The 24,900-nt window shown below is 44.7% G+C and overlaps 1 protein-coding gene across 12 annotated transcripts in view; it reads right to left on the bottom strand.

The window, feature by feature from the left end:
• LOC143933542 (uncharacterized) overlaps positions 1 to 24,900 on the bottom strand; it is a 297,764-nt gene that overhangs the window by 186,775 nt on the left and 86,089 nt on the right. For 10 of the 12 annotated variants that reach the window (XM_077456460.1, XM_077456458.1, XM_077456465.1 and 7 more), the window contains 9 exons: positions 15,925 to 16,084; positions 12,150 to 12,254; positions 11,778 to 11,902; positions 11,280 to 11,561; positions 11,033 to 11,158; positions 7,881 to 8,040; positions 7,126 to 7,233; positions 4,165 to 4,289; positions 241 to 522 (listed from right to left, as the gene is read on the bottom strand). In XM_077456460.1, coding sequence (XP_077312586.1) covers positions 241 to 522; positions 4,165 to 4,289; positions 7,126 to 7,233; positions 7,881 to 8,040; positions 11,033 to 11,158; positions 11,280 to 11,561; positions 11,778 to 11,902; positions 12,150 to 12,254; positions 15,925 to 16,084 — 1,473 coding nt within the window. The remainder of the gene's footprint in view (positions 1 to 240; positions 523 to 4,164; positions 4,290 to 7,125; positions 7,234 to 7,880; positions 8,041 to 11,032; positions 11,159 to 11,279; positions 11,562 to 11,777; positions 11,903 to 12,149; positions 12,255 to 15,924; positions 16,085 to 24,900) is intronic. The other 2 variants (XM_077456464.1, XM_077456468.1) reach the window with 2 other exon arrangements.

The raw sequence follows: 24,900 nt of genomic DNA, 5'->3' as shown, positions 1-24,900 counted from the left end.
TACAGAAAATTATCATTTGGGCTCTAACTATAAAACAGCATAATTAATTTATATATTTATATTTTTTAGAAATAAAGATAAATATGTTTTAAAAAACATATAACTATAAATATGTTTTTTAAAAATATAAAAATATTTTTTTTAGAAATAAATATAAATTCTTACATAAACAGCATAATTTGTCAAAAAAATAGCTATTGTAGCTACTTAGGAAATATATTTTTATGTTTTTGCCTTCACCTTGTTTGTTGAAGATCCATAATAAGCAACTCGGTGCCATGTGGCTACTAACACCCACCGAGCCGTGAAATTAACACCACGGAAGTAAGTTCTGATATCGGAGGTGGCCCGGGATAGAAGAGAGGGATCAAAGCCTTGACGGTAATATATATCACCCGCTAATCTGTTATCTATATCAGCCCAGAAGATAGCCAGGAACGGGTTTCCTAAAGCAACAGGAAGAGCTTGTGGTACAAATTGATTGATTGATGAGCTGAATGATAACAGACCATTATTATTCACCTGTGAAGGAAAACATCGACATTTTGTTTTCTTTATTGCACCCACAGCAATACACTAGTACATAGTTACATAGTTAGTCTGGTTGAAAAAAGACACAAGTCCATCTAGTACAACCAATAGAAGAGGGGGGGGGGAATAATCATACAATCATATATCCACAGTTAATACAGAGGAAAGCAAAAAAAAACCCACAAAGCACGACCTAATTTGCTCCAGCAGGGGAAAAAAAATCCTTCCTGATACCATGAGAGGCAATCAGATATTCCCCGGATCAACTCTACCTATAAATTATGTACATTTAGGAAAGAATCCAGGCCTTTTGAAAGCAATCTACTGAGCTGGCCAGAACCAACTGTGGGGGAGTTAATTCCACATTTTCACAGCTTTTTTCCAGTGAAGAAATGTTTCTGTGCTTGGAGATTAAATCTCTTTTCCTCTAGATGTAAAGAGTGCCCCCTTGTCCTCTGTGATGACCTTGAATAACTCAACACCAAGTTCACAATATGGACCACTTATGTATTTATACGTGGTGATCATATCCCCCCCTTAATCTCCTCTTCTCAAAAGAGAATAAATTCAGTTCCTCTAATCTTTCCTCATAACTGAGCTCCTCCATGCCTCTTATCAGTTTGGTTGCTCTTTGCTGCACTTTCTCCAGTTCCCTGATATCCTTTTTATGAACTGGTGCCCAAAACGGAACTGCCTATTCCAGATGAGGTCTTACCAATGAATTGTACAGGGGCAAAATATCTCCCTCTCTGGAGTACATAGCTCTCTGTTAGGCCGCGTACACACGGGCGGACTGTTCGCCCAACCCTGTCCGCTGAACAGTGTTTGGGCGGACAGTCCGCTCGTGTGTGGGCTTTCAGCGGACAGTTTCAGCGGACAGTTGGACGGAGAAAGTCTTTCGGAAATTCCGAAAAACTGTCCGCTGAAACTGTGTTTGAGCGAACAGTCCGCCCGTGTGTGGGCCTGTCCGCTGTACTTTCGAAATGAGCGGACTGTTCCCGCTCGGAAAGTCCGCCCATTTCGAGCGCGTGTACAGGTAGGCGGGGCCCGCGAAGGAGACGTCGCGGGCTCCGCCGCCTGGAATGGGCTTAAAGGGGAACCCCAACACCGAAAAAAATCGGCGTGGGGGTTCCCCCAAAGTCCACACCAGACCCTTGTCCGAGCACGCTACCCGGCCGGCCAGGAAAGGGGGCGAGCGAGCGCGCCCCCCCTCCTGAGCCGTACCAGGCCGCGTGCCCTCAACATGGGGGGTGCCTTGGGGAAGGGGGGGCCGCGCGCCCCCCCACCCCAAACACCTTGTCCCCATGTTGATGAGGACAAGGGCCTCTTCCCGACAACCCTGGCCGTTGGTTGTCGGGGTCTGCGGGCGGGGGGCTTATCGGAATCCGGGAGCCCCCTTTAAGAAGGGGGCCCCCGGATACCGGCCCCCCACCCTATGTGAATGAGTATGGGGTACAATGTACCCCTACCCATTCACCTGTGAAATAAAGTACAAAAAAAAACACAACACATGGAAAAAGTATTTTATTGCACAGCTCCGGGGGTCTTCCGTCTTCGGGGGTCTTCTCGCCGGACTCCTCCGCTATGTGTGTGTAGCTCTTTTGCTAGCGGAGGAGTCCGGCTTTCTTCCTCCCCGCCGCCGGCCTCTTCTCCCGACTTCGGGGGTCTTGTCCCCCTCTTCGGTTCTTCTGCCGGGCCACCGCGCCTTCTTGTAGCTCTTTTACAGGCGGTGGCCCGGTCTTCTGTCGCCGCTGTCGTCGCCGCCGCCGCCGCCTTCCGTTCTTGTTCTTCTTCTTGTTCTTCTTCTTCTTCTCCTGGAGATGTTGACTCGACGAGCTCTCCGGCCGGAATGCCAGAGCCGCACTGTGCAGTCACTTATATAGTGACAATGGGGCGGGGTCACATGGTATATGTCACATGGGTTGGTCACATGGTGACCCCGCCCCCTTACGATGTCATAGTCCCCATGTGACATCAACCCATGTGACCAACCCATGTGACATATACCATGTGACACCGCCCCATTGTCACTATATAAGTGGCAGCGGAGCGTGTCCCTGGCATTCCGGCCGGAGAGCTCGTCGAGTCAACATCTCCAGGAGAAGAAGAAGAAGAACAAGAAGAAGAACAAGAACGGAAGGCGGCGGCGGCGGCGGCGGCGGCGGCGGCGGCGACGACAGCGGCGACAGAAGACCGGGCCACCGCCTGTAAAAGAGCTACAAGAAGGCGCGGTGGCCCGGCAGAAGAACCGAAGAGGGGGACAAGACCCCCGAAGTCGGGAGAAGAGGCCGGCGGCGGGGAGGAAGAAAGCCGGACTCCTCCGCTAGCAAAAGAGCTACACACACATAGCGGAGGAGTCCGGCGAGAAGACCCCCGAAGACGGAAGACCCCCGGAGCTGTGCAATAAAATACTTTTTCCATGTGTTGTGTTTTTTTTGTACTTTATTTCACAGGTGAATGGGTAGGGGTACATTGTACCCCATACTCATTCACATAGGGTGGGGGGCCGGTATCCGGGGGCCCCCTTCTTAAAGGGGGCTCCCGGATTCCGATAAGCCCCCCGCCCGCAGACCCCGACAACCAACGGCCAGGGTTGTCGGGAAGAGGCCCTTGTCCTCATCAACATGGGGACAAGGTGCTTTGGGGTGGGGGGGCCGCGCGGCCCCCCCTTCCCCAAGGCACCCCCCATGTTGAGGGCACGCGGCCTGGTACGGCTCAGGAGGGGGGGCGCGCTCGCTCGCCCCCCTTTCCTGGCCGGCCGGGTAGCGTGCTCGGACAAGGGTCTGGTGTGGACTTTGGGGGAACCCCCACGCCGATTTTTTTCGGCGTTGGGGTTCCCCTTTAAGCCCATTCCAGGCGGCGGAGCCCGTGACGTCTCCTTCGCGGGCCCCGCCTACCTGTACACGCGCTCGAAATGGGCGGACTTGGCTCCGCCTTACGTGGGCGAGTCCGTTCATTTCAAAAGTTGAGCGAACTGTTTGGCAAACAGTTCGCTGAAACAGTCCGCTCGTGTGTGGGCAAGTCCGCTCATGCAAATTTTGAGCGGACTGTTTGACAAACTGTTTGCCGAACAAGGTTGGGCGAACAGTCCGCGCGTGTGTACGCGGCCTTAGGGTGCTGGAGAAGGTCTTTAGGACCCAGCATCTGCCAGGGAACCAAAAACAGGGGAAGAGCTCTAGGACCCAGCATCCCCAGCAGCACATCACATGGGCCTTTATAAGGAAGTGTATAAGTGCTTGAAGTTGCTAACTGATCTCAGCTTGTTACCTGTGTCCCTGTGATTCCTTGCTCCTGTGTTCCCTAGTTTCTGACGCATTTTGTTCCCAACCTGTGGTGATCATATCTCCCCCTTAATCTCCTCTACTCAAAAGAGAATAAATTCAGTTCCTCTAATCTTTCCTCATAACTGAGCTCCTCCATGCCTCTTATCAGCTTGTTTGCTCTTTGCTGCACTTTCTCCAGTTCCCTGATATCCTTTTTGTGAACTGGTGCCCAATAATAAAACAGTATATAATAAGAATTACGGCTACTTTCAACATGGTAAGAGCATTTTTTTGTTATAATTAGAAGCATATTTTAGATATTAGTTTCAAAAGATATGTATAAAGTTGCTAGTTTAAGCAAGATGCTCACATAAAAATAGGAGTGGTTTCTTCCAAAAAGTGGGATTGCTCTATAGGAATATATCACTGAAGATCCTCCATCATCTATCTTTGGATTGACAGTGTCGACAGCAGATCCATAGGGGTAGAGGAGATCTAAAGAAAAGGTTAAACATCAAATTGTATTAAATTAAAAAAATGCAATGAAGTGATAGCTACTGAGTTAGAAACATCATCGTCTCACTTTCATACTCCATTTAAAGCTGATCTCCAAACAAACAGCTTAATACACAAACTCAATGCATATAGGGGAGCTTAGTTTATTGGATTTTAAATGATGTCCATCCAGGCTTGAGATTTATAGAATATCAGGACTGGATAGATTCACAGAATCTGTTGAAGCAGCTGAAGAGTAACGCCGCGTACACACGATCAGACTTTTCAATGGACTAGGTCCGGCGGACCGGAATCCGTCAGACAATTCGATCGTGTGTGAGCTCCAGCGGACTTTTCTTTCCCAAAAGTCAGATGGACCTAGAAATAAAACATGTTTTAAATCTTTCTGACGGACTCAAGTCTGGTAAAAAAATCCGCTCGTCTGTGTGCTAGTCTGACGGACGAAAACCAATGCTAGGGCAGCTATTGGCTACTGGCTATGAACTTCCTTATTCTAGTCCGGTCGTTCGTCATCACATTCTAATCCATCAGATTTTTGGAGTGAAAATGTGTGGCCAAGTCCGTTCGTTTGAAAGTCCGGTGGACCTCCGCTGCAAAGTCTGTCGGATAGTCCACCGGACCTAGTCCATCAAAAAGTCAGATCGTGTGTACGTGGCATGAGGATCACAGTCTAGGGTCAGGCTCAGAGACCAGTAGCTATAGCAGTGGAGAGGTCCTCACCAACCTGCTAGATAAGTGCAGCAGCAGGTCATGTGGGCACTCCTGAGGTGCGGGGTCTAAGCAATAACCCGTATTCCCCAGAGCTCTTGATGGTGGAGATTGATTTTGCTGCATGTTAGTACCAGGTTACAAATAGCTAAATATATAGGCAAAATGAATACAGAGGGGCTTATTTTAAGAGATTTTAAAATATGTCCACCCAGTCCTGAGAATTGTAGAATATATTTATAGAATCTCAGGACTGGATACATTCATAAAATCTGTTGAAGCAGCTGCAAAGTAAGATTCATCTCTCACAGACAAAGTTTCCAAATTTGAAGCCCTATGGAGTCCCCGGGTGACCCATTACCTTCCAGCGGACTTTGACGAGTCTTTATTGCTCCCCTAAATATCCAACACACTTCATTTGCATGCTGAAACTTTGAAGCCCCTCTTTTCCAGCAGCCTCCGGTGGTTCCCTGCTCCTGCTTTCTGTCAGGGCTGGGCTCAGCCCTTACTTCTCTGAGCTGGATGCTCAGCTGTCGGCTAATTGCCAGCTCCTATCTCTCCACAATTACTCAGCTGTTGATGATACCCTGCTCATCAGTCCTGCCTCCTTAGGGTCAGTTCACACTGAGGCAGCGCGACTTACAGCGCGACTGCCTCAGGCGACCCAGACGCGACCGCTGCAGCGACTTGCAAAACGACTTCTGTATAGAAGTCAATGCAAGTCGCCCTCAAAGTCGTACAGGAACCTTTTTCTAAGTACGGTTCCATTGTACAGAGCGGGACACTACTTGTCAGGCAGCTAAGTCGCCTGACAAGTCGTCCTAGTGTGAACCGACCCTTAAGCCTTCCAGCACAGAGGATATCTGCCTTTGCCTTGGTCGACATGACAGAGACGCACTCCTGCATTCCCATTGCTTGGCTGACATCGCTTCTGGCTCCAGATCCTGCTTGTTGTTTTACTACGCTCATCTCTGGCTCCCTGACGTTTGGCTTGTCTGACTATCTGTTCCGGTTCCTGGACTCTGGCTATGTTTTGACTACGTTTGTTCTATTCTGATTTACTTTTATTATTAAACAAGTGTAATTTAACTGTACTTATGTCTCGGTCTGATTTCATGGTTTCTGACACTTTCTTTTTTTTACCCCACTACCCTAGGCCCCCTCCCTTTCTACCCCCCCCCCCACCACCTTCTCTCCACTCTTCTTTCCTTTTTTTTGCTTTCATTTTCAAGCTACTCTCATTCTTCTTAGTTCTTTCATCTTCTTGCTCAAAGGGCCACCAGGGTCAATGACCCTCCCCATGCACATGTATGCTACTATAATATTTGAATTTCCTCTACAGTAACATTAATACTAGTTGGTTTTACCTATTTGTTATATGTATATCATTCTCATGTGGCTATTCCTACATCCCTGAGATTTTATCTTTTTTTACTCATCCATGCCTTGCACCAGAGAACTATATTCTACAAACATAATTTTTCATACTTTGCTGAAGATTGTTGTATTCTGATGTACTGTTTGCATTATTTTGAACCTTATTTTATTCCAATAAACGCAATGAACAAGGAAGACTAATACCACGTACACACGACCGGACTTTTCGAGGGACTAGGTCCGACTGACTTTCGGCGGAGTTCTGACAGAATTCTGACGGAGTTCTGACAGACTTTCTGAATGAACGGACTAGGCCACACACAATCACACCAAAGTCCGACGAATTCGAACGTGATGACGTACGACCGGACTAGAATAAGGAAGTTCATAGCCAGCAGCCAATAGCTGCCCTCGCGTCGGTTTTTGTTCGTCGGACTAGCATACACACGAGTGGATTTCTCAGTAGGAACTGGGTCCGGGGGAGTTCCGGCGGAAAAATGTGAAACATGTTCCATTTCTAAAGTCTGTCGGATTTTTGCAAATCAAAAGTCCACTGCAGCCCACACACGATCGAATGGTCCGCCGGAATCGTTCCGTCGGACCTTTGATGTTGAAAAGTCTAGTCGTGTGTACGCGGCATTAGATTCATTGTAGATGATATAAGAACACCTCAGAGTTCCTCATGCATACTTTATACAACTTTTAAAAATTGCTTGCGAATTTCTGTTACCTGAAGACAATATAAAAGGAGTGGTATTAGTTGTGGTGTGTGTGGTGAAGGGTCCAGGTGTTGTTGTCAATGGAGTGTCTGTAGAATTTTCACTTTCTGTTGAATTATCTAGGAAGAGAAAAGAAAACTAAAACGTTACAAATACATCGGCCTCCTAACCCACCTACCCCATTCTGGTTTTGGTCAAATGATCAAGGATCAAGAAAGACACACAAGATGTCCTTTAAGAATATTTTTCAAATACTCTTTTTAATAATAGCTGAATTTTCTTGAAACATGATATCAACATGATAGTAATTACTTTGATGGTTGCGCTAACAAAAGATATATGTCTTATTTTCAATCTTTACAAAAAATATACAGTATGTTATTATAAATCAGTTTGTTGATATTAATCTTATTAATGTGTGTTACTGTTTTATTTTGTATATTTATATATACATGAAAGTGGCCATATTTCATTTTGTATTTCTGCATAAAAACAATGCACTTCCTGTGTGGGTGATCTCTCAATATCTGTTAAGCAGGTAGGTGGAGTAAATGTAGCAGTTAATCTCCTCTTAGTGTCTAACCAATTCATATTAACATTTTATATAAAACATAACTCATACCATACCAAAGTTAAGTTAAAGTAATCACTGCAATAACACAAAAAGCTTAATATATTTGCACAAAAATATAAAATTAGGGCCTTCAGATTTGGGTCAGATAATACGTATTTTACTACCATGGTGTTAAACGCAGTGGAACCTCACCTATATTTCCATTGACATCTTCTGGATGTAATTTGTCCACTTTAAATGCCCAACGTCCGGTTATATTGACGTTGCTTGTAGATGATAAATTGGCAACAGAGGGTGTGAGGGATCCTGGGAGTGTGTAGTATCCAGTAGCGTAGCCGCTGTTCAGCCCAGCCTATGCCGTTCAAAATTTTTTTTTTAAAGCATTGGTTATGGTTAACCAAGTACAAAATAAAATACAAATGAAATAGAACACATTGTAAGATGCCTTCATGTTCAAATAATGACAGAGCACAACCATCCTTCTAGTCCTTCTAACCCAGTTTATTCCTACAAAAGCAAAACTAGAGTCAAAAATATTTGATTAGTCAGTATTTACCCTAAATCTTTCTATAAGGTACTGTCCTTTTGTAAACCCCAAAAGGGAAATGATTTGTGTTCTTCAAAATGGAACCAATCATTTCGACTGTTCTCCTACCCAAAAGGCCTAACAATGTGCTGATAATATATTATCGATGGTGGGCTGAGAAAAGCACAGCAATAGCATATTCTGTCTTTGTCATGTTAGTCTTATGCCCCGTACACACGATCGGACTTTCCGACAACAAAGGCTTGGGTTTTTGTTCGAAGGGTGTTGTCTCCAACTTGCATACACACGGTCACAAAAATGTTGGCCAACAATTACCAACGTAGTGACTTACAAGACATACGTGATATCTCCATTCCGAACGCAAGTTTTACAAGACTAAGCGCTTCCGGCTCGTACTTGATTCTGAACATGCGTGGACTTTTGTCCGACGGACTTGTGTACACACGATCGGAAAGTCCGACAACAAACATTTGTTGGAGGAGAATTTTGAGAACCTGCTAGCCAATATTTGTTGGCGGAAAGTCCGACAACAAATGTTTGATGGAGCGTACACATGGTCGGACTTTCCGCCAACAAGCTCACATCCAACATTTGTTGTTGGAAAATCCAATCATGTGTATGGGGCATTACTCTTCCCACACCATTTATCACCTTTGTTTGGGAGGATATTCTGAAACTTTGGCTACATTTGGAACATTTCAGCAAACTTCACCATATCTCTTAAATGCAGAGGAGTCATTGAGATAAAAAGTTAAGGAAGCAGTGTACTTTTAAGTTTTTCTTGAGGTTTTGAAAAGCTTCTTTCAACTGACCTAGTCCTGAACATGTGCCAACAGTTTTTACCATAACTCCTTTATAAAAATCATCCCTACTCCTGCAAGAGAGGTGGTTTCACAGGGGTCTCCTGGACGTCTCCTGGAGGTCCCAGAGCTTACCTATTTTGAGTTGAAAAGAAAAAAAACTAAAATAGTACTTTCATGCTGTTCACTGCTAGCCTAAACTTTAATATTGAATACAGATGTAAAGTAGAGCAGTATCCAGGCATTGAGGCTTGATGCATTTCACAAACAGAAAGTGCTTAGTCGTAAAGTCTATTGTCAAGACTTTTTATCTTGATACTTATCTGATTTGTAATAATAAAGTCCAGTCTAGCAGTGAGCAGCCTGGACCTGGTCTTTGGATTTCTTTGAAACCATTAAACAGTGGACATGATGTTTACGTGACTTTGTTTATCAACAAAACAATTTCTCACCATGTGCTCATTAACATGGTCAACTCCAGTTGCTTCAGTAGTAAACAAAGCCATGTGATCATTGTTTCTAAATGTGTTTCCTTACAGCGCTTAGCTCAAGAAATTCTACTTCTTAGGCCGCGTACACACAAGAGGATTGTCCGCCCAACTAAGTTCGTCAGACAATCCGACAGACAGTCCGTCCAACTTTTGAATGAACGGACTTGACCACACACATGAACGAACAGTCCGCTGAAAACTTGCGCGATGACATGTACAGCACGTACGACGGGACTAGAAATTCGACGTCCAATACACAGCAATGCAACCTTCGCCGTGTAAATCCTTTCTGAGCATGCGCCATACTTAGTCCGTCCAACTTGCCTACTCACGAGCGGACTGTCCGCTGAAACCAAGTTTGGACGGACAAAATTACGGAAATTCCGTAAGACTTGGTTCGCCAGACTGTCCGCTGAAAAAGTCCGCTGAAGCCCACACACGAGCGGATTGTCCGCTGAAACACGGTTCAGCGGACTAAGTTGGGCGGACAATCCTCTCGTGTGTACGCGGCCTAAGAACGTCTCCAGTGAATTGTTAAACTTGTTGTTCAAGACTAGACATGTGCATTTCGTTTCGTTCCGATTCGAAGTTCGGACGAATTTTCATTATTCGGACATTCGGATGCATCCGAATTACCGAATTACAATGCTAACGAATTCAACCGAATTCGGACGAAATTCGACTCAATACCGGATTCGAAATGATTTCAACATGATTCGACATTATTTCAACATGATTCGAAATGATTTCAACATGATTCGACATTATTTCAACCGCATTCGAAAATATTTTGTGACCCGACTTTAGGGCCATGTATCTCGGGGTCACTTGGTGCTAGAAACTTTGGATATGTTGTAGTGCTAGTACTATTGTGTTTGCATACCAAATTTGGAGTTTCTAGCACCAAGTGACCCCAAGATACGTGGCCCCAAATTCGGGTCACAAAATGTCAAGCACTTTTCTGCAGCAGAGAATTACATTTTGCGACCCGATTTTGGGGCCACATATCTTGGGGTCACTTATAGCTAGAAACCCCAAATTTGGTATGCAAACACAATAGTACTAGCACTACAACATATCCATATCCATAACCAAATGGAGTTTCTAGCACCAAGTGACCCAGAGATACATAGCCCTAAAGTCGGGTTACAAAATATTTTCGAATGCGGTTGAAATAATGTCGAATCATGTTGAAATCATTTCGAATGCGGTTGAAATAATTTCGAATCATGTTGAAATCATTTCGAATGCGGTTGAAATAATTTCGAATCATGTTGAAATCATTTCGAATCCGGTAGAAATATTTTCGAATTTGGTTGAAATATTTTTGAATGTGGCCGATTTTTCGAATTCGGTAGAAAACTAAACGAAATTCGAAAACAAATTTAAGGAAGTTAATGAATATAACTAAACGAAATTAATGAATTAACGAATTAAAACGAAACGAAACTAAACAAATTTTTTCCTTTTGCACATGTCTATTCAAGACTAAAGTAATCTGCTCACCAATGCCAAAGGTCCACCCCAAGCAGAACCATTTGCAGACATACTCGGCCACTGAATATCTTCATAATTGTATAGAAGGAAGGTCTGATTACCGTCTGTGCTCAGAACAGCTTGGAAGGTGTTCACCTATAAATATAGAAATTGATTGTTCAAGATTAATCATCCAAAAAAATTTAAAATAAAAAGTTCAAGGTTTGAAAACAAGCATTGTTGCAAATTTAAAAAGGCATGATGGTAGTATATTCACCTTGTTTGTTAAAGATCCAAAATATGCAACTCGGTGCCATGTGGCTACAAACACCCACTGAGCTGTGAAATTCACGGCATGGAAGTAACTTCTGATATCAGAGGTGGCCCGGGACAGAAGAGAGGGATCGGTGCTCTCACGATAATATATATCACCCGCTAATCTATTATCTACATCAGCCCAGAAGATAGCCAGGAACGGGTTTCCATAACGTACAGGAAGAGCTTGTGGCGTAAATTGACTGATGGGTGATGCAAATGATAACAGACCATTATTATTCACCTGTGAAGGAGAAAATTGAGAAGAAAAGTGTTTTAAGTAGTGATGTATCATTTTTGTTGGAGGAACGGTATCTAATTTTCCAAAAAAAAAAAAAAGGGAACTGGGTGTATGGTCTGAGAACAGAATTTCTATGGGTGAAGTCTCATTTTGAAATGGCGGTTGTGTGAAAATTGAAAATGTTTGTAGTAGGAGATTTTGCTTAAACAGAATACTTACATAGAGATAAGGGTAAGTTCTACCAAATACTGGGATGTCTCTGGAAGCAAATATTATTGGAGATCCTCCATCATCTATCTTTGGACTGGTAATATCAATTGCAGATCCATATGGGTAGAGCAGATCTGACCAAAAGAAGAATCATTACTTACTTCCCCATCCAAGAATATACTTTATCTATAATATAACCATTGCTTAAGAAGATGTAAATGTGCCAACGTGATACTCTAGCCTCGGCTAGGTGGACAATTTTGCACAGAATCTGTCGGAGCAGCTGACGAGTGAGATTCATTGCAGATCAATTAGAAGATCTTAGGATCCCTCATGCCCGGTTTACACTATTTTAAAAGTTGCATTCAAATTTGATGTTACCTGAAGACAATATGAAAGGAGAAGTAACAGTTGTGGTGCGTGTGGTGAATGGCCCAGTTGTCGTCAATGGGACGTCAGTGGAATTTTCACTTTCTGTAGAATTATCTAGGAAGAAAAAAAAAACATACCTAAACATTTGTACACACAGCGGCCTCCTAACTCAACAATCTCATTCCGGTTTGATAAAATGGGCAAGGATCAAGAAACATTGCACAACATGTCCTCTGAGAATATTTTGCAGACAGACTTTTTAATGGTAGCTCAAATTCATTAGAAGATGTTATGACCATGTCTGTGTAGCACTAACCCCACGAAGGAGCTGCTGGTTTGATTGGGCTTACTGTTACCTTCTTAACCTCAATTTGCATGCCTAGGGTTCCCATGGTAGATGGCCCAGAAACTTTAGAGACTGACGACAGATCCGCTTAAAGGGATTATTATTTGCAAAAACGTAGTTAAAGAACAGTCTCTCAGTATAGGATCAGAGGGTTAGGAGAAAAGTCCAGGTACTCTTAGGCTGCGTACACACGGTCGGACTGTTCGCCCAACTTTGTCCGCTGAACAGTGTTTCAGCGGACAGTCCGCTCGTGTGTGGGCTTCAGCGGACAGTTTCAGCGGACAGTCTGACGAACAAAGTTTTTTGGAATTCCCGTAAGACAGTCCGCTGAAACTTGGTTTGAGCGGACAGTCCGCTCGTGTGTAGGCTTGTTCGTCAAATTAAGTTTCGCGCATGCTCAGAAAGGATTTCCACGGCGAAGGTTGCATTGCAGTGTATTGGATGTCGAATTTCTCGTCCCGTCGTACGTGCCGTTCACGTCATCGCGCGAGTTTTCAGCGGACTGTTCGTTCGTCGTGTGTGGTCAAGTCCGTTCATGCTAATTTTGAACGGACTGTTTGTCAAATTGTTTGACGAACCTAGTTGGGCGGACAGTCCGCCTGTGTGTACGCGGCCTTAGTGTCAAAGTTAATAATAATGAACTTGCTTACATTGACTAAATCCAAAGAATAGCCATTCACAGCTGGATGTTCACTCTAGTTGGGTAGTCCGTCTCTCACAAGGCCTAGCAGTCAACAGGGTGCTCAAATCAGGAACAAGTCTCTGTCACAGACTTTGTTGTAGAACATGAACAAGGAATCTTGAATACTCGTGTGGTACCAGTATCTTTCAGCCGGAATTCACTCAGGTCCTTCAGCCTCACCAGGCTCTTGCTAAGAACCCAACCCGTGTGTGGCCTTCTACTGAAGAGTCCTCCCCTGGATAGCTACAAAGTTGCTGGGCCTCTCCACAACCGGAGATGACACCGGACCACCTACGAAACCTTTCGTTAGTTTTCTTGCCTCGGGCTAGCCAGCCCTGAGACATAAAGTCGGGTGGATTCGCACCCCAGGCAGTAGCCTTCCTGGGGGCTGGTCAGGAGGACCAGGACCATGGAGTCAGAACATACTTCTGGACCGGAACCCCCGAACCATGTGACATCCACATCTTAAGTACCCTCTCCCATAAAGCACAGCAAGAGTGACACTCCCACTGGACGGGCTCCGAGAGAAAGTAACCTCAAAGCACCCAACCAGACTGTGTTTCCATGCCTGCCAGAGGAGACAGTGCCCCCTAAGGCCAGGCTGAACACCCTATAGTCCCGGCAGACTGATGCTGAGGTCAAAATTTAGAATAATTATACACAAACCAAACTGCAGTTCAGGTGTAACATTACATTTCTAAAACATAGTGCATACTCTTCAGGAGTCGGCGCTACATCTGTAATTACTTTGATAGTGGAGCTAACAATGGCTACGTGTCTTATTTTAATTCCTGAAAAATTAACAGTAAAGCTTGTAAAGCTAACCGACTTAATGTTTTGTATTTTATAGTTGTATGTACATAAAGGCAGACATATTTAAATATTATTTATGCAGGTTGGGCTTCCTGCTTTGGAGCACAATGGTTGTACTTTACTGCTCCTTCTAACAATCACAAAGTCTATAAGTTTGAAGCCTGATTAAAAACAATGCACTTCCTGTGTGCCTTGATATTTCAGTAGCTTTGAAGCAGGTAGGTGGAGTAAATACAGAATTGAACTACTTATAGTAAAGTTGGACCCCCAAAAAAAAAAAAAATTCATGAATGTTCCTAAAGAAACTTCCTTTACTCACCTCTAAATGGCTGTTGCTAGGGGTTCCCTCATAGTCTGCCTCCTTCAGTGCCTGGGCTTTGACATCACTTCCCCCCGGTGCTGCCCCCTCTCTCTTGTCAATCATCTGGGGCACGTGACAGGTCCCAGATGATTGCACGACCAATCACGGCACGCAACGCCACTCGCGCAGTGGGTTCCTGACTGTGAAGCCACAGCCGGGCGCCCAGAGTTACAATGCTGGCACCGCCGAACAGAGGGGAAGACGAGTGGGGCTTCGATCCCCCCGCATCAATGGACCCTGCGACAGGTAAGTGTCCGATTATTAAAAGTCAGCAGCTGCAGTATTTGTAGCTGCTGACTTTTATTTTTTTATTTTTTTTATTTTTTAAATGGCAACACCTCTTTAAGGACCACCCCAAGTACATATACATTGGCAGGGCAGCCCTTAAGTGCAAAATCACATACCTGTATGTGATTCCACTCCTCTGCTCTGGGGCGCACAACAGAACCCAGCTCCCAAAGTAATTGGACACAGCGGGAGCCAATCAGCTGCCACCCACGATCGTTCACAGGAGAGCTAGAACGGCGGTCTGCCTATGTAAACAAGGCAGACTGCCATTCTGCGAGGGAGGAAAATGGAAATCTTGTGTATCTGCTAAGCAGAAACACAGACCTCTGTTTTCCTCCAGTCACAGCATCCTCCCACACAGTTAGAAAGCACTCCCTAGGAGCACACTTAACCCTTTAAACGTCCCTGATGTTAACCCCTTCCCTGCCAGTGTCATTTATACAGTGACAGTGCGTTTTGTTTTTTTTCAGCACTGATCACAGCATTGGTGTCACTGGTCCCCATAAAGTGTCACTTAGTGTCAGATTTGTCCCCCCGCAATGTCGCAATCCCGCTAAAAATCGCTGATCGCCGCCAATACTAGTAAAAAAAAAAATGAAAAAGTCCCTAAATCTATCCTATAGTTTGTAGACGCTATAACTTTTGTGCAAACCAATCAATATACGCTTCTTGGGATTTATTTATTTTTTACCAAAAACATGTAGCAGAATACATATTGGCCTAAATTGTAGAAGAAATTAGATTTTTGATTTTTTTTATTAGATGTGTTTTATAGCAGGAAGTAAAAAATATCTTTTTATTTTTTTTTTCAAAATTGTCGGCCTTTTTTTGTTTATAGCAAAAAAACAAAACAAAAAAAAAACTGCAAAGGTGATCAAATACCGCCAAAAGGAAGCTCTATTTGTGGGGAAAAAAGGACACCAATTTGAATTGGGTACAATACCGCAGGACCGCGCAATTGTCAGTTAAATCAACGCAGTGCAGTATTGCAGACAATTTTCCTGGTTAGGAAGAGGGTAAAACCTTCCGGGGCGGAAGTGGTTAATCTTCCCTGAATATCGAGTTTTACCTATAAATATTAACATTTTACATAATAAAACAGAAGCTCATTAAAATATAAACACCATATAAAAAAAGGAACTTAAAGTAAACCCTGCAGAAACAACTCTAAATAATGTTTAGACACAAAAAAAAAAAAAATCTTTCTGTTGAAAATAGTTATATCATTGGCAAGATAATAGTATTTATTTTATTAACAATTATTACCACAGGGTTAAATTTAGTGGAATCTCACCTATATTTCCATTGATGTCTTCTGGATGTAGTTTGTCCACTTTAAATGCCCAACGTCCGGTTACATTGGCGTTGCTTGTAGATGATAAATTAGCAATGGAGAGTGTGAGGGATCCTGGGAGTGTGTAGTATCCTGTCTCATAGCCGCTGTTCAGCCCAGCCTATGCAGGTTAAAAACATTTTGAAAGAATTGTCTATGCACATTACACTGAAATTATCACTGTGTAAACTTTATTTACTTAAAGTGGTGTTGCCACCAAAAAATATATTTTTTTTAAAATTCTTAAAAAAAAAAAAAAAAAAAGAATTGAAATAAAAAAAATAATTTACTCACCTCTAAATACCTGTTGCTAGGGGGTCCCTCGTAGTCTGCCTTCTTCCTTGCCGGGGCTGGTGACATCAGTTCCCCTCGCGCCGCACAGTCACCTGGGACCTGTCACATGTCCCAGGTGACTGCGCGGCATATCACGGCGCCCTGCGCCGCTCGCGCATGTGCACTGGATGCCTGGCTGTGAAGCCACAGCCGGGTGCCCACAATATGAATGACGGCGCCGGGAGCGGAGCGGGGAAAGAGGTGAGTGTCCAATTATTAAAAGTCAGCAGCTGCAGTATTTGTAGCTGCTGACTTTATTATTTTTTTTTTTTTTTTTTTTTTTTAGGGGGTACCCCACTTTAAAGCGGAGGTCCACCCTAAAGTGGACCTTCCGCTCATCGGAACCCTCCCCCCCTCCGGCGCCACAATTGGCACCTTTCAGGGGGGAGGGGGGTGTAGGTACCTGTACAGTACAGGTATCTGCACCCACTTCCGGGATAGCTCTCTGCGGAAAGGGGCGTAGATTACACCCCTTTCCGAAAGTCCCCCGCTGCCTGCTGGGAAACACACAGATCCCAGAGGCAGCGGGTCCATCCTTATTGCGCAGCGCGACTCGCGCATGCGCAATAGGGAACCGGGAAATGAAGCCGAAAGGCTCCACTTCCTGATTCCCATACCCAAGATGGCGGCGGCAGCACCCGAGAGATGATCGAGAGATCGGCTTTGGGTGCCGACATCGCGGGCACGCTGGACAGGTAAGTGTCACTATTTTAAAAGTCAGCAGCTGCAGTATTTGTAGCTGCTGGCTTTTTTAAAAAAAAAAAAAAACGCGGAGTCCCGGCGGACTCCCGCTTTAAGTCAATAAAGACATGAAGTCCATGTTTTAGCCACATTGGTGATGTGTTACTTAAACTATTTAAATAATAAAAAAAAAATGCAGCATAAATATAACACATTGTAAGATTTGGCACAAATATTCTATTAATGTTGACTAACCATCCTCCAAGTTCTTTGGTTACTAAACCAGTTTAACCCCCCCAAAAAAACTGATCCATGTATGGCCAGCCTTACGTTTGGATTTCTTTGCAACCCTTAAGCCTCGTACACACAATCGGATTGTTGGCCAACAAAACCGTGGAATTTTGTCCGAAGGGCGTGGGCGCAAACTTGTCTTGCATACACACGGCCGTACAATTGTTGGCCAACAATTAGGAATGTAGTGATGTACTACGTGGTTTTTCAGCTCTTTAGCGCCACCTTTTGGGCTCCTTCTGCTAATTTTGTGTTTGTAGAAGTTTGGTGAGTGTTGATTCGCACTTTTCAGTTCGCATATTTCAGTTTGTTTCTGAACGGCCGTTCGTCAACCAGCCATGTTGCGGAATCGGAGGAGATAACGTGTTATTTATTATTGGCCTTGGAGCTATTGCTTTGACATCATTTTTTTTGGTTTAATAATACTTTCATTTGGTATATTTTCTTTATTTTTGGATGCATAGAATGCACTTGTTGGTTAAGTTCATAGAATGCACTTGTTGGTTAAGTTCTTTTGGAAGATAGCATGTCTAATTTTTTTTTTGTTTTATTTTTTTAACCTCCCTGGCGGTATGATTATTTCAGATTTTTGGTGCTAAAAGCGGTACAATTATTTTGCATGGAAATTTGGCATTTTATATTGTAATTCTTAGGAATAACGCACTTAAATCTGTCCAAACCAGAGTCTAGTAGACATCCCGGGTATGATAAACTTTGAAAAATGAATCATAAATTATAATATAATAAATCAATATAAATAATTATAACAAATAATAATATAATAAAAATTATTCAATAATGTAATCAAATCAAAAACACTGAGATTTGCTCAGTTGCAGAATTGTCGCTGTCATTAGATTTAGTGTTTGATGACGAATTTCCCCAGAAATCGCTATCGCTCAATTCTGCAAGTGATTCTAATTTATTATCGCTGTTTTCTAGTTGGTCTAAAACCACTTTTGACATAAAGGAATACTTTTTGGTTGCTATGGACAATCTCCAAATTCCAGGCAGAAAAAACTATTTATAATATAAAAGTGCATGCAGGGCACTGGACAGACCACTAGGGACAAAGGGAATGTGTCATTTTTTTTATACAGTACTGTAATCTGTAAGATTACAGTGTACTGTATATGTACTGTGTTTTTACTTTTTTGAATTTGGCGCCGTTCTCCGTCCCCGTGCGTCGCAACGCTCGCAGGGAAAAGAGCCAGATGGAATTCGGCACTGTGTGAATCGAGTGGAGGACGGCTCACACACACAGCGGGGAGACATCGCGGGATCCAGGGGACAAGGTAAGTAATTTTCCCTGTATCCTGCAATGCAATCCCGAGTCTGGCTCGGAGTTACCGCTAATGGTAGTGAAATTCCACCCCGTTTCAGACTCAGGAATACCGCCAGGGAGGCTAATGCACAAGAAAAAAAAATTGTGTAGAATAATACTTGGTTACGTGTTTTACTTCAAATGACAGTTTGGGAGTAGGCAGTTACATTAAAAAAAAATACTATTTAAAATTAACAAGGGACACCAACATAGTTGTATAATTGATCTTAAAATAACAGTATAATGGTGTTTTGGTAACTTGCCAAAATAATAATAAAAAAAAGCATATGCACTTTTTGGTTAAGTTCTATTGGCAGATAGCATGTCTAATTTTATTTGTTTCATTTTTTTTTAATGTACAATAAAAAAAAATTGTGGAGAATAATACTTGACAATCTTTGATCTTAAAAACTATGGAATAATGGTGGTGTGGTGACTTGCCAAAAAAAATAAAAAATATAATAATATTATTCTTGATATCACTAGAAAAAAAAACCTTTGAAAATGAATTTGCAATAACTCCATCAGTATCACCAGCAAAGCAGCCTCATTATTATCCCATTAAAGAAGAAGAGAATTGTGCGCTGCATTTGGAGATTTCATAATTTGCCGCGTTACGAATGTTAATTCTCCGTTACGAACGTGAGTTTACAAGACCGACCGCTTCCGGCTCGTCCTTGCTTCCAAGCATGCGTGTTTGTACCTTGGACTTTTGTCCGAGGGACTTGTGTACACACGCTCGGAAAATCAGACAACAGACATTTGTCCGCAGAAAATTAGAAAACCTGCCATCCAAAATTTGTTGGCGGAAAATCCGACAACAATTGTCCGATGGAGCGTACACACACGGTCGGATTTACAGACAACAGCCTGTCATCACACATTTCCCATCGGAAAGTCTGATCATGTGTATGGGGCTTCACACTTCGTTTACAAACAAAGCAATAGACTGTTGACATGGCTATGTAATTGTTAACACGGTTAAGAGTTGCTCCAGTGATAAACAAAGCCATGTGATTACAGCTTCTAAATGTGTTTCTTTACAGTGCTTAGCTCATGAAAATAGGATTTTTATATACAGCTTACCTGTAAAATCCTTTTCTTGAGAGTACATCACGGGACACAGGAGCTTCATTACATAGTGGGTTATATAGGCACCTCTGGTGATTGGACACTGGTTGACCCAATTAAAGAGAATTCCTCCCCTATATAACCCCTCCCATCAGGGAGGCACCTCAGTTTTGTAGCAAAGCAATAAGAAACCACGTAAAACCCAAGAGGGGCGGGAGCCCTGTGTCCCGTGATGTACTCTCAAGAAAAGGATTTTACAGGTAAGCTGTATATAAAAATCCTATTTTCTTGATCATACATCACGGGACACAGGAGCTTCATTACATAGTGGGATGTCCCATAGCAATGCTCAGGTTGAGGGGAGGGAGACACAGATCATGAATCTAGACCGCCAGGGACCTGAGGACCTAAACTGCAGCCTGCAGTACACTGCGCCCAAAGGCGATATCCTCCTGCCCTCTGACATCCACCTGATAGAATCTGGTGAATGTGTGGACTGATGACCAAGTCGCAGCCTTACAGATCTGAGCCAGGGAGGCCTGGTGATGCACTGCCCAAGAAGCACTTACAGCCCTAGTAGAGTGCGCTCTCACCTGAAAAGGAGGAATCTTCCCCTTTAAGTCATAGGCCTGAGAAATAACCTGTCTGATCCACCTCGAAAGAGTGGACTTTGACGCTGCCTGACCCTTTTTAGGGCCTTCTGGCAGAATAAATAAACAGTCAGTCTTTCTTATCTGAGCAGTTGCCTGAAGATAAAGACTGATTGCTCTAACCACATCTAAAGTGTGTAAGGATTCTTCCTCTGTGGACTGAGGATTTGGAAAAAAGGATGGTAGGATTACATCCTGATTCAGGTGAAAACCTGAAACTACCTTAGGTAGAAAGGACCTGTTGGGACGCATGACCACTCGGTCCTTATGGATAATTAAATAGGGCTCTTTACAGGAAAGAGCTGCCAATTCTGATACCCTTCTAGCCGTGGATATGGCTACTAGGAACACCAGCTTCTTTGTCAGGAGAGTTAAAGAAGCCAGATGCAGAGGTTCAAATGGTTGGGCTTCTAAGGCCGAGAGAACCAAATTCAGATCCCAAGGGCATACCGGAGGTTTGACTGGCGGTCTCATCCGCATAGCCCCCTGGATAAAAGCCCGTACTAGGGAATGTGATGCAAGCGATCTTTGAAAAAAGACCGATAGGGCCGAAATCTGCACCTTGATGGTGCTTATGGCCAAATTCATTTCAAGGCCTGATTGGAGAAAGGCCAAGATTCTGCTAATGACATACCTTCTAGGATGCCATCTCCTGGGTTCACACCAGGAAACATATGCCCTCCAGATCTTGTAATAGATACGCCTGGAGGCCGGTTTTCTGGCATTGACCAGAGTGGAGAGGACTGGCCCCGAAAGACCACGGCCTCTCAAAATGTGGGTCTCAGCAGCCAGACCGTCAAATTCAGACTGCGTAAAGCAGGGTGGTAAATTGGACCCTGTGAGAGGAGATCTGGCCGGAGAGGGAGGGTCCATGACCTGCCCACTGCCAACTTCATGATTTCTGCGAACCATGGTCGCCTGGGCCAAGCCGAGGCCACTAGAAGGACCGGCTTCGTCTCCCTCTTGACCCTTCCCAAGAACCTCGACAACAGCGGGTTCGGGGGGAAGGCATAGATCAGATTGTACTGATCCCAGGGAACTGTCAGAGCATCTGACCCCTGAGCAAGTGCATCTCTTGTCCTTGACACAAAGTTGTCCAGTTTCCTGTTGAATCTGGACGCAAACAAATCCACGTCTGGAGTGCCCCACTTGTGACATATGTCTTGAAACACATCGGGGTGCAGAGCCCATTCTCCTGGGCACAACTGCTGGCGGCTGAGATAATCTGCCTGCCAATTCTCCACTCCTGGAATGAAGACTGCAGAGAGGCACGGAACATGCTCTTCTGCCCAGACAAGTATGCGATTCACCTCCTTTTGGGCCACCAGACTTCTGGTACCGCCCTGGTGATTGATGTAAGCCACTGCAGTGGCATTGTCGGACTGAATCCGAACTGGGAAACCTCGCAGTCTGTGAGACCACTCTCTGAGTGCCATGTAAATTGCCCGAATCTCCAAGACATTTATGGGCAGCAGACTTTCGGTCGCAGACCATTTTCCCTGCGAGCATGTTTCCTGCAACACGGCTCCCCAACCTGTCAGGCTGGCATCCGTGGTGACAATCTTCCATGAGAGGGGAAGAAAGGTTTTGCCTTTCAGCAAATTTTTGGTCTGTAACCACCAGACAAGACTTTTGCGTGCCCGAGGGGATAAACGCATAGGAAGATCCAGGGATTGGGGCTTCCTGTTCCAAATCGCAAGGATGCATCTTTGCAGGGGCCTTGAGTGGAACTGGGCAAATGGAACGGCCTCGAAAGAGGCGACCATCTTTCCCAACAGTCTCATGTACAACCGAATGGAGGAGAATCTTCTGCCCAGAATCAGGCGCACTAGATCTCCAATGGCCAAGGCCTTTGGCTTTGGAAGGAACACCCTGCCCTGAGCGGTGTCGATAATCAGACCCAGGTAATCCAACCTGGTGGTCGGTTGTAAAGACGACTTTTCTAGGTTTATAATCCAACCTAGGCGGCCCAGATGTTCTAGCGTTTTGGTGACGCTGCGACTTAGGCATGTTGCAGTTCTCTCTACGAGAAGCAAGTCGTCTAGGTAAGCCATGACGGCTATGCCCTGAACTCTTAAGATTGCTAAGAGAGGGTCTAGAATCTTCGTGAAGACTCGAGGGGCCGTGGCTAGGCCGAACGGCAGGGCCACAAATTAAAAATGGCGCTGCTCTACCGCGAACCTCAGAAACTTCTGGTGTGCGGGAAATATTGGCACATGGAGATATGCGTCTTTGATATCTATTGATGCCATGAATTCTCCTCCTTGCAGGGAGGAGACCACAGTGCGTATTGACTGCATCCGGAAGGTCTGGATGTGTAGAAACCGGTTTAAGTCTCTCAGATCCAAGATAGGTCTGACACTTCCGTTTGGTTTTGGAACGGTGAAGAGATTCGAATAGAAACCTGAACCCTGATCTTTCGGGCTCACCTCTACTATCACACCTTGGGATAGTAATTGATCTAAGGCCAGAAATAGCGGTTTCTGCTTTATCGGATCCCTGGGGATCCTTGACCTTAGAAAACGGGAAGGTGGAATCTCCTGAAACTCTAGCCTGTAGCCTAGAGATACTTAAGAGATCACCCATTTGTCCTGAATCTCTACCCGCCAGGCGCCTGCAAACTGCAGGAGCCTTCCCCCCACTCGGCCGAGCGGGGGCGCCCCTTCACAAGGATGTCTTGGAGGACTGCTTGGCAGGCTTCCGCCCCCAAGTCCTTTTCTGTCCCTGGGCTCGGCCCTGAGGCTTTGCAGCCGAGGAGGGCTGAGAAGGCCGTCGCCACTGTTTAGAGCTCGACGCTTCGGGAGAAAGAGTACGCCTGAATGAAGGACGTTTACTCTTCTTGACTGGAAGGAGTGTAGATTTACCTCCCGAAATATTTTGGACGAATTTATCTAATTCCTCTCCAAACAACCGTTCCCCTTTAAACGGAAACCCAGTCAAATGCTTTTTGCATGACATTTCAGCAGCCCAATTTTTTAGCCATAGAGCCCTACGCATGTGTACCAACATGAGGGACAAACGTGATGCTTGTTGGACAGAATCCAAAATCGCATCAATTATGAAACATAAGATGTGAGGCATCTCTGCATATTTCTCTACTTCCTCATTAGGAAGGAGTTCAAACATCTGTTTAACCTGTTCCTTAAGGAACTGACACAACCCCACGGCTGCGACTGTAGGTTGCACCACAGCGCCGGCCATGGAAAAGGAGGCTTTTAACAAGGTTTCCAGCCTTTTGTCAGCTGGGTCCTTAAATACCTGCGCATTATCCAAAGGACAAGTTAGGTTCTTATTCACACAAGAGATAGCCGCATCCACAGATGGGGCCCCCCATTTCTTGGTGAAGCTTTCCTCCACGGGATAATACATAGAAAACCTCTTGGGAGGAGTAAACAGTTTATCGGGATGTCCCCAGTCCTTATACATCAAGTCAGCCATTAAAGGATGAATTGGGAAGGAACAAGCAGTCTGTGGAGCTTTCCTGACTCCCAGGGAAGAGACAGAGGATGTAGCGACTTCAGCAGCTGGCATTCTGAACGTGGTACGCACCAATTCAGTATAATACTGCACCTGCTTTCTGAGTGCCTGGGAGGAGGGGACTGACTCCTCATCCTCTGACTGATCCGACTGCTCATGATCCCTTTCCAAAGATAGGGATCTCTCCTCATTTTCAGAGCAGCTGTCTGAGAGAGGGATTTCAGCAGAGGGAGGGGATCTAGCCCTTTTCTTGCTATCTTTTAGGGAAGCAGAAATAAAATTCATTATCCTCCCTTCAAAACTCTCCAATGAAGCCCTAAGGGAGTCCTCAGTGACATAGACCGGGGCTGCGACATTAGGAGAGGCTGCAAAGCCTGAAAGGGGCACTGACTCGTCTTGAGATGCAGGCTCCACTCTTGCAGAGGGGGATGGTAATCTGCATGCACCTTTAGAACCCCTGGACCCAGGCGGTGACCTGCCAGTGCTTTTGTTACCTGCCCCTGAAACCCTCTTACGAGGAGACATAGTACTGAGCTACAAAGCAGAGTTACTAGTGTAAAATGCAATCACTTTGTTGTGCTTAAAGTCTCACAATAAATCAATATAAGCTTAACTGCACAATATGATGCCGAGTAGGTGTCTTAAGGTTCGCCTGGATCCAATCCCACGGATGCTTACAGCCCACAGCTCCTGTGTCTCACCTTACTGTCCCCTGACGCTCTGGGCTTTTAAAACGGCCGTTTTGGCGCCTGCATTACAGTCTGGAGCACTTGATTGTGCACAGCTGGCAACCACACCCCCCCCCCTTTCCCTATTAGGCCGGGAGCGCGCCCGGCGCGCGTGCACGCGCCCGCGCGCGTGCACGAGGACCGCGGGATCCGGGGGGGGAAGGGGAACCCAAAAGGAGTGACCTGGGACCCCCCGATCTGCGTGGGACCCCTTTTTTACTTATATTGTCGCAGGGACTGCAAGGAAACGTGAATAGCTGGGAGAACCAGGCATTTCACTGAGCGTGTTTGTTTGAAAGGCATGTAAGTATGCATCAGGCTTGCTCTTACTCCCTCAAGTGGTGGAAACCAGGTAAGACATACAACTACTCAAAATGAAGAA

Source organism: Lithobates pipiens, unplaced genomic scaffold, assembly GCF_037356315.1.
Source record: "Lithobates pipiens isolate NorthernLeopardFrog02 unplaced genomic scaffold, aLitPip1_a1.2 Scaffold_27, whole genome shotgun sequence".
Lineage (NCBI taxonomy): Eukaryota > Metazoa > Chordata > Amphibia > Anura > Ranidae > Lithobates > Lithobates pipiens.
This window is presented reverse-complemented; position numbering and strand designations above follow the sequence as displayed.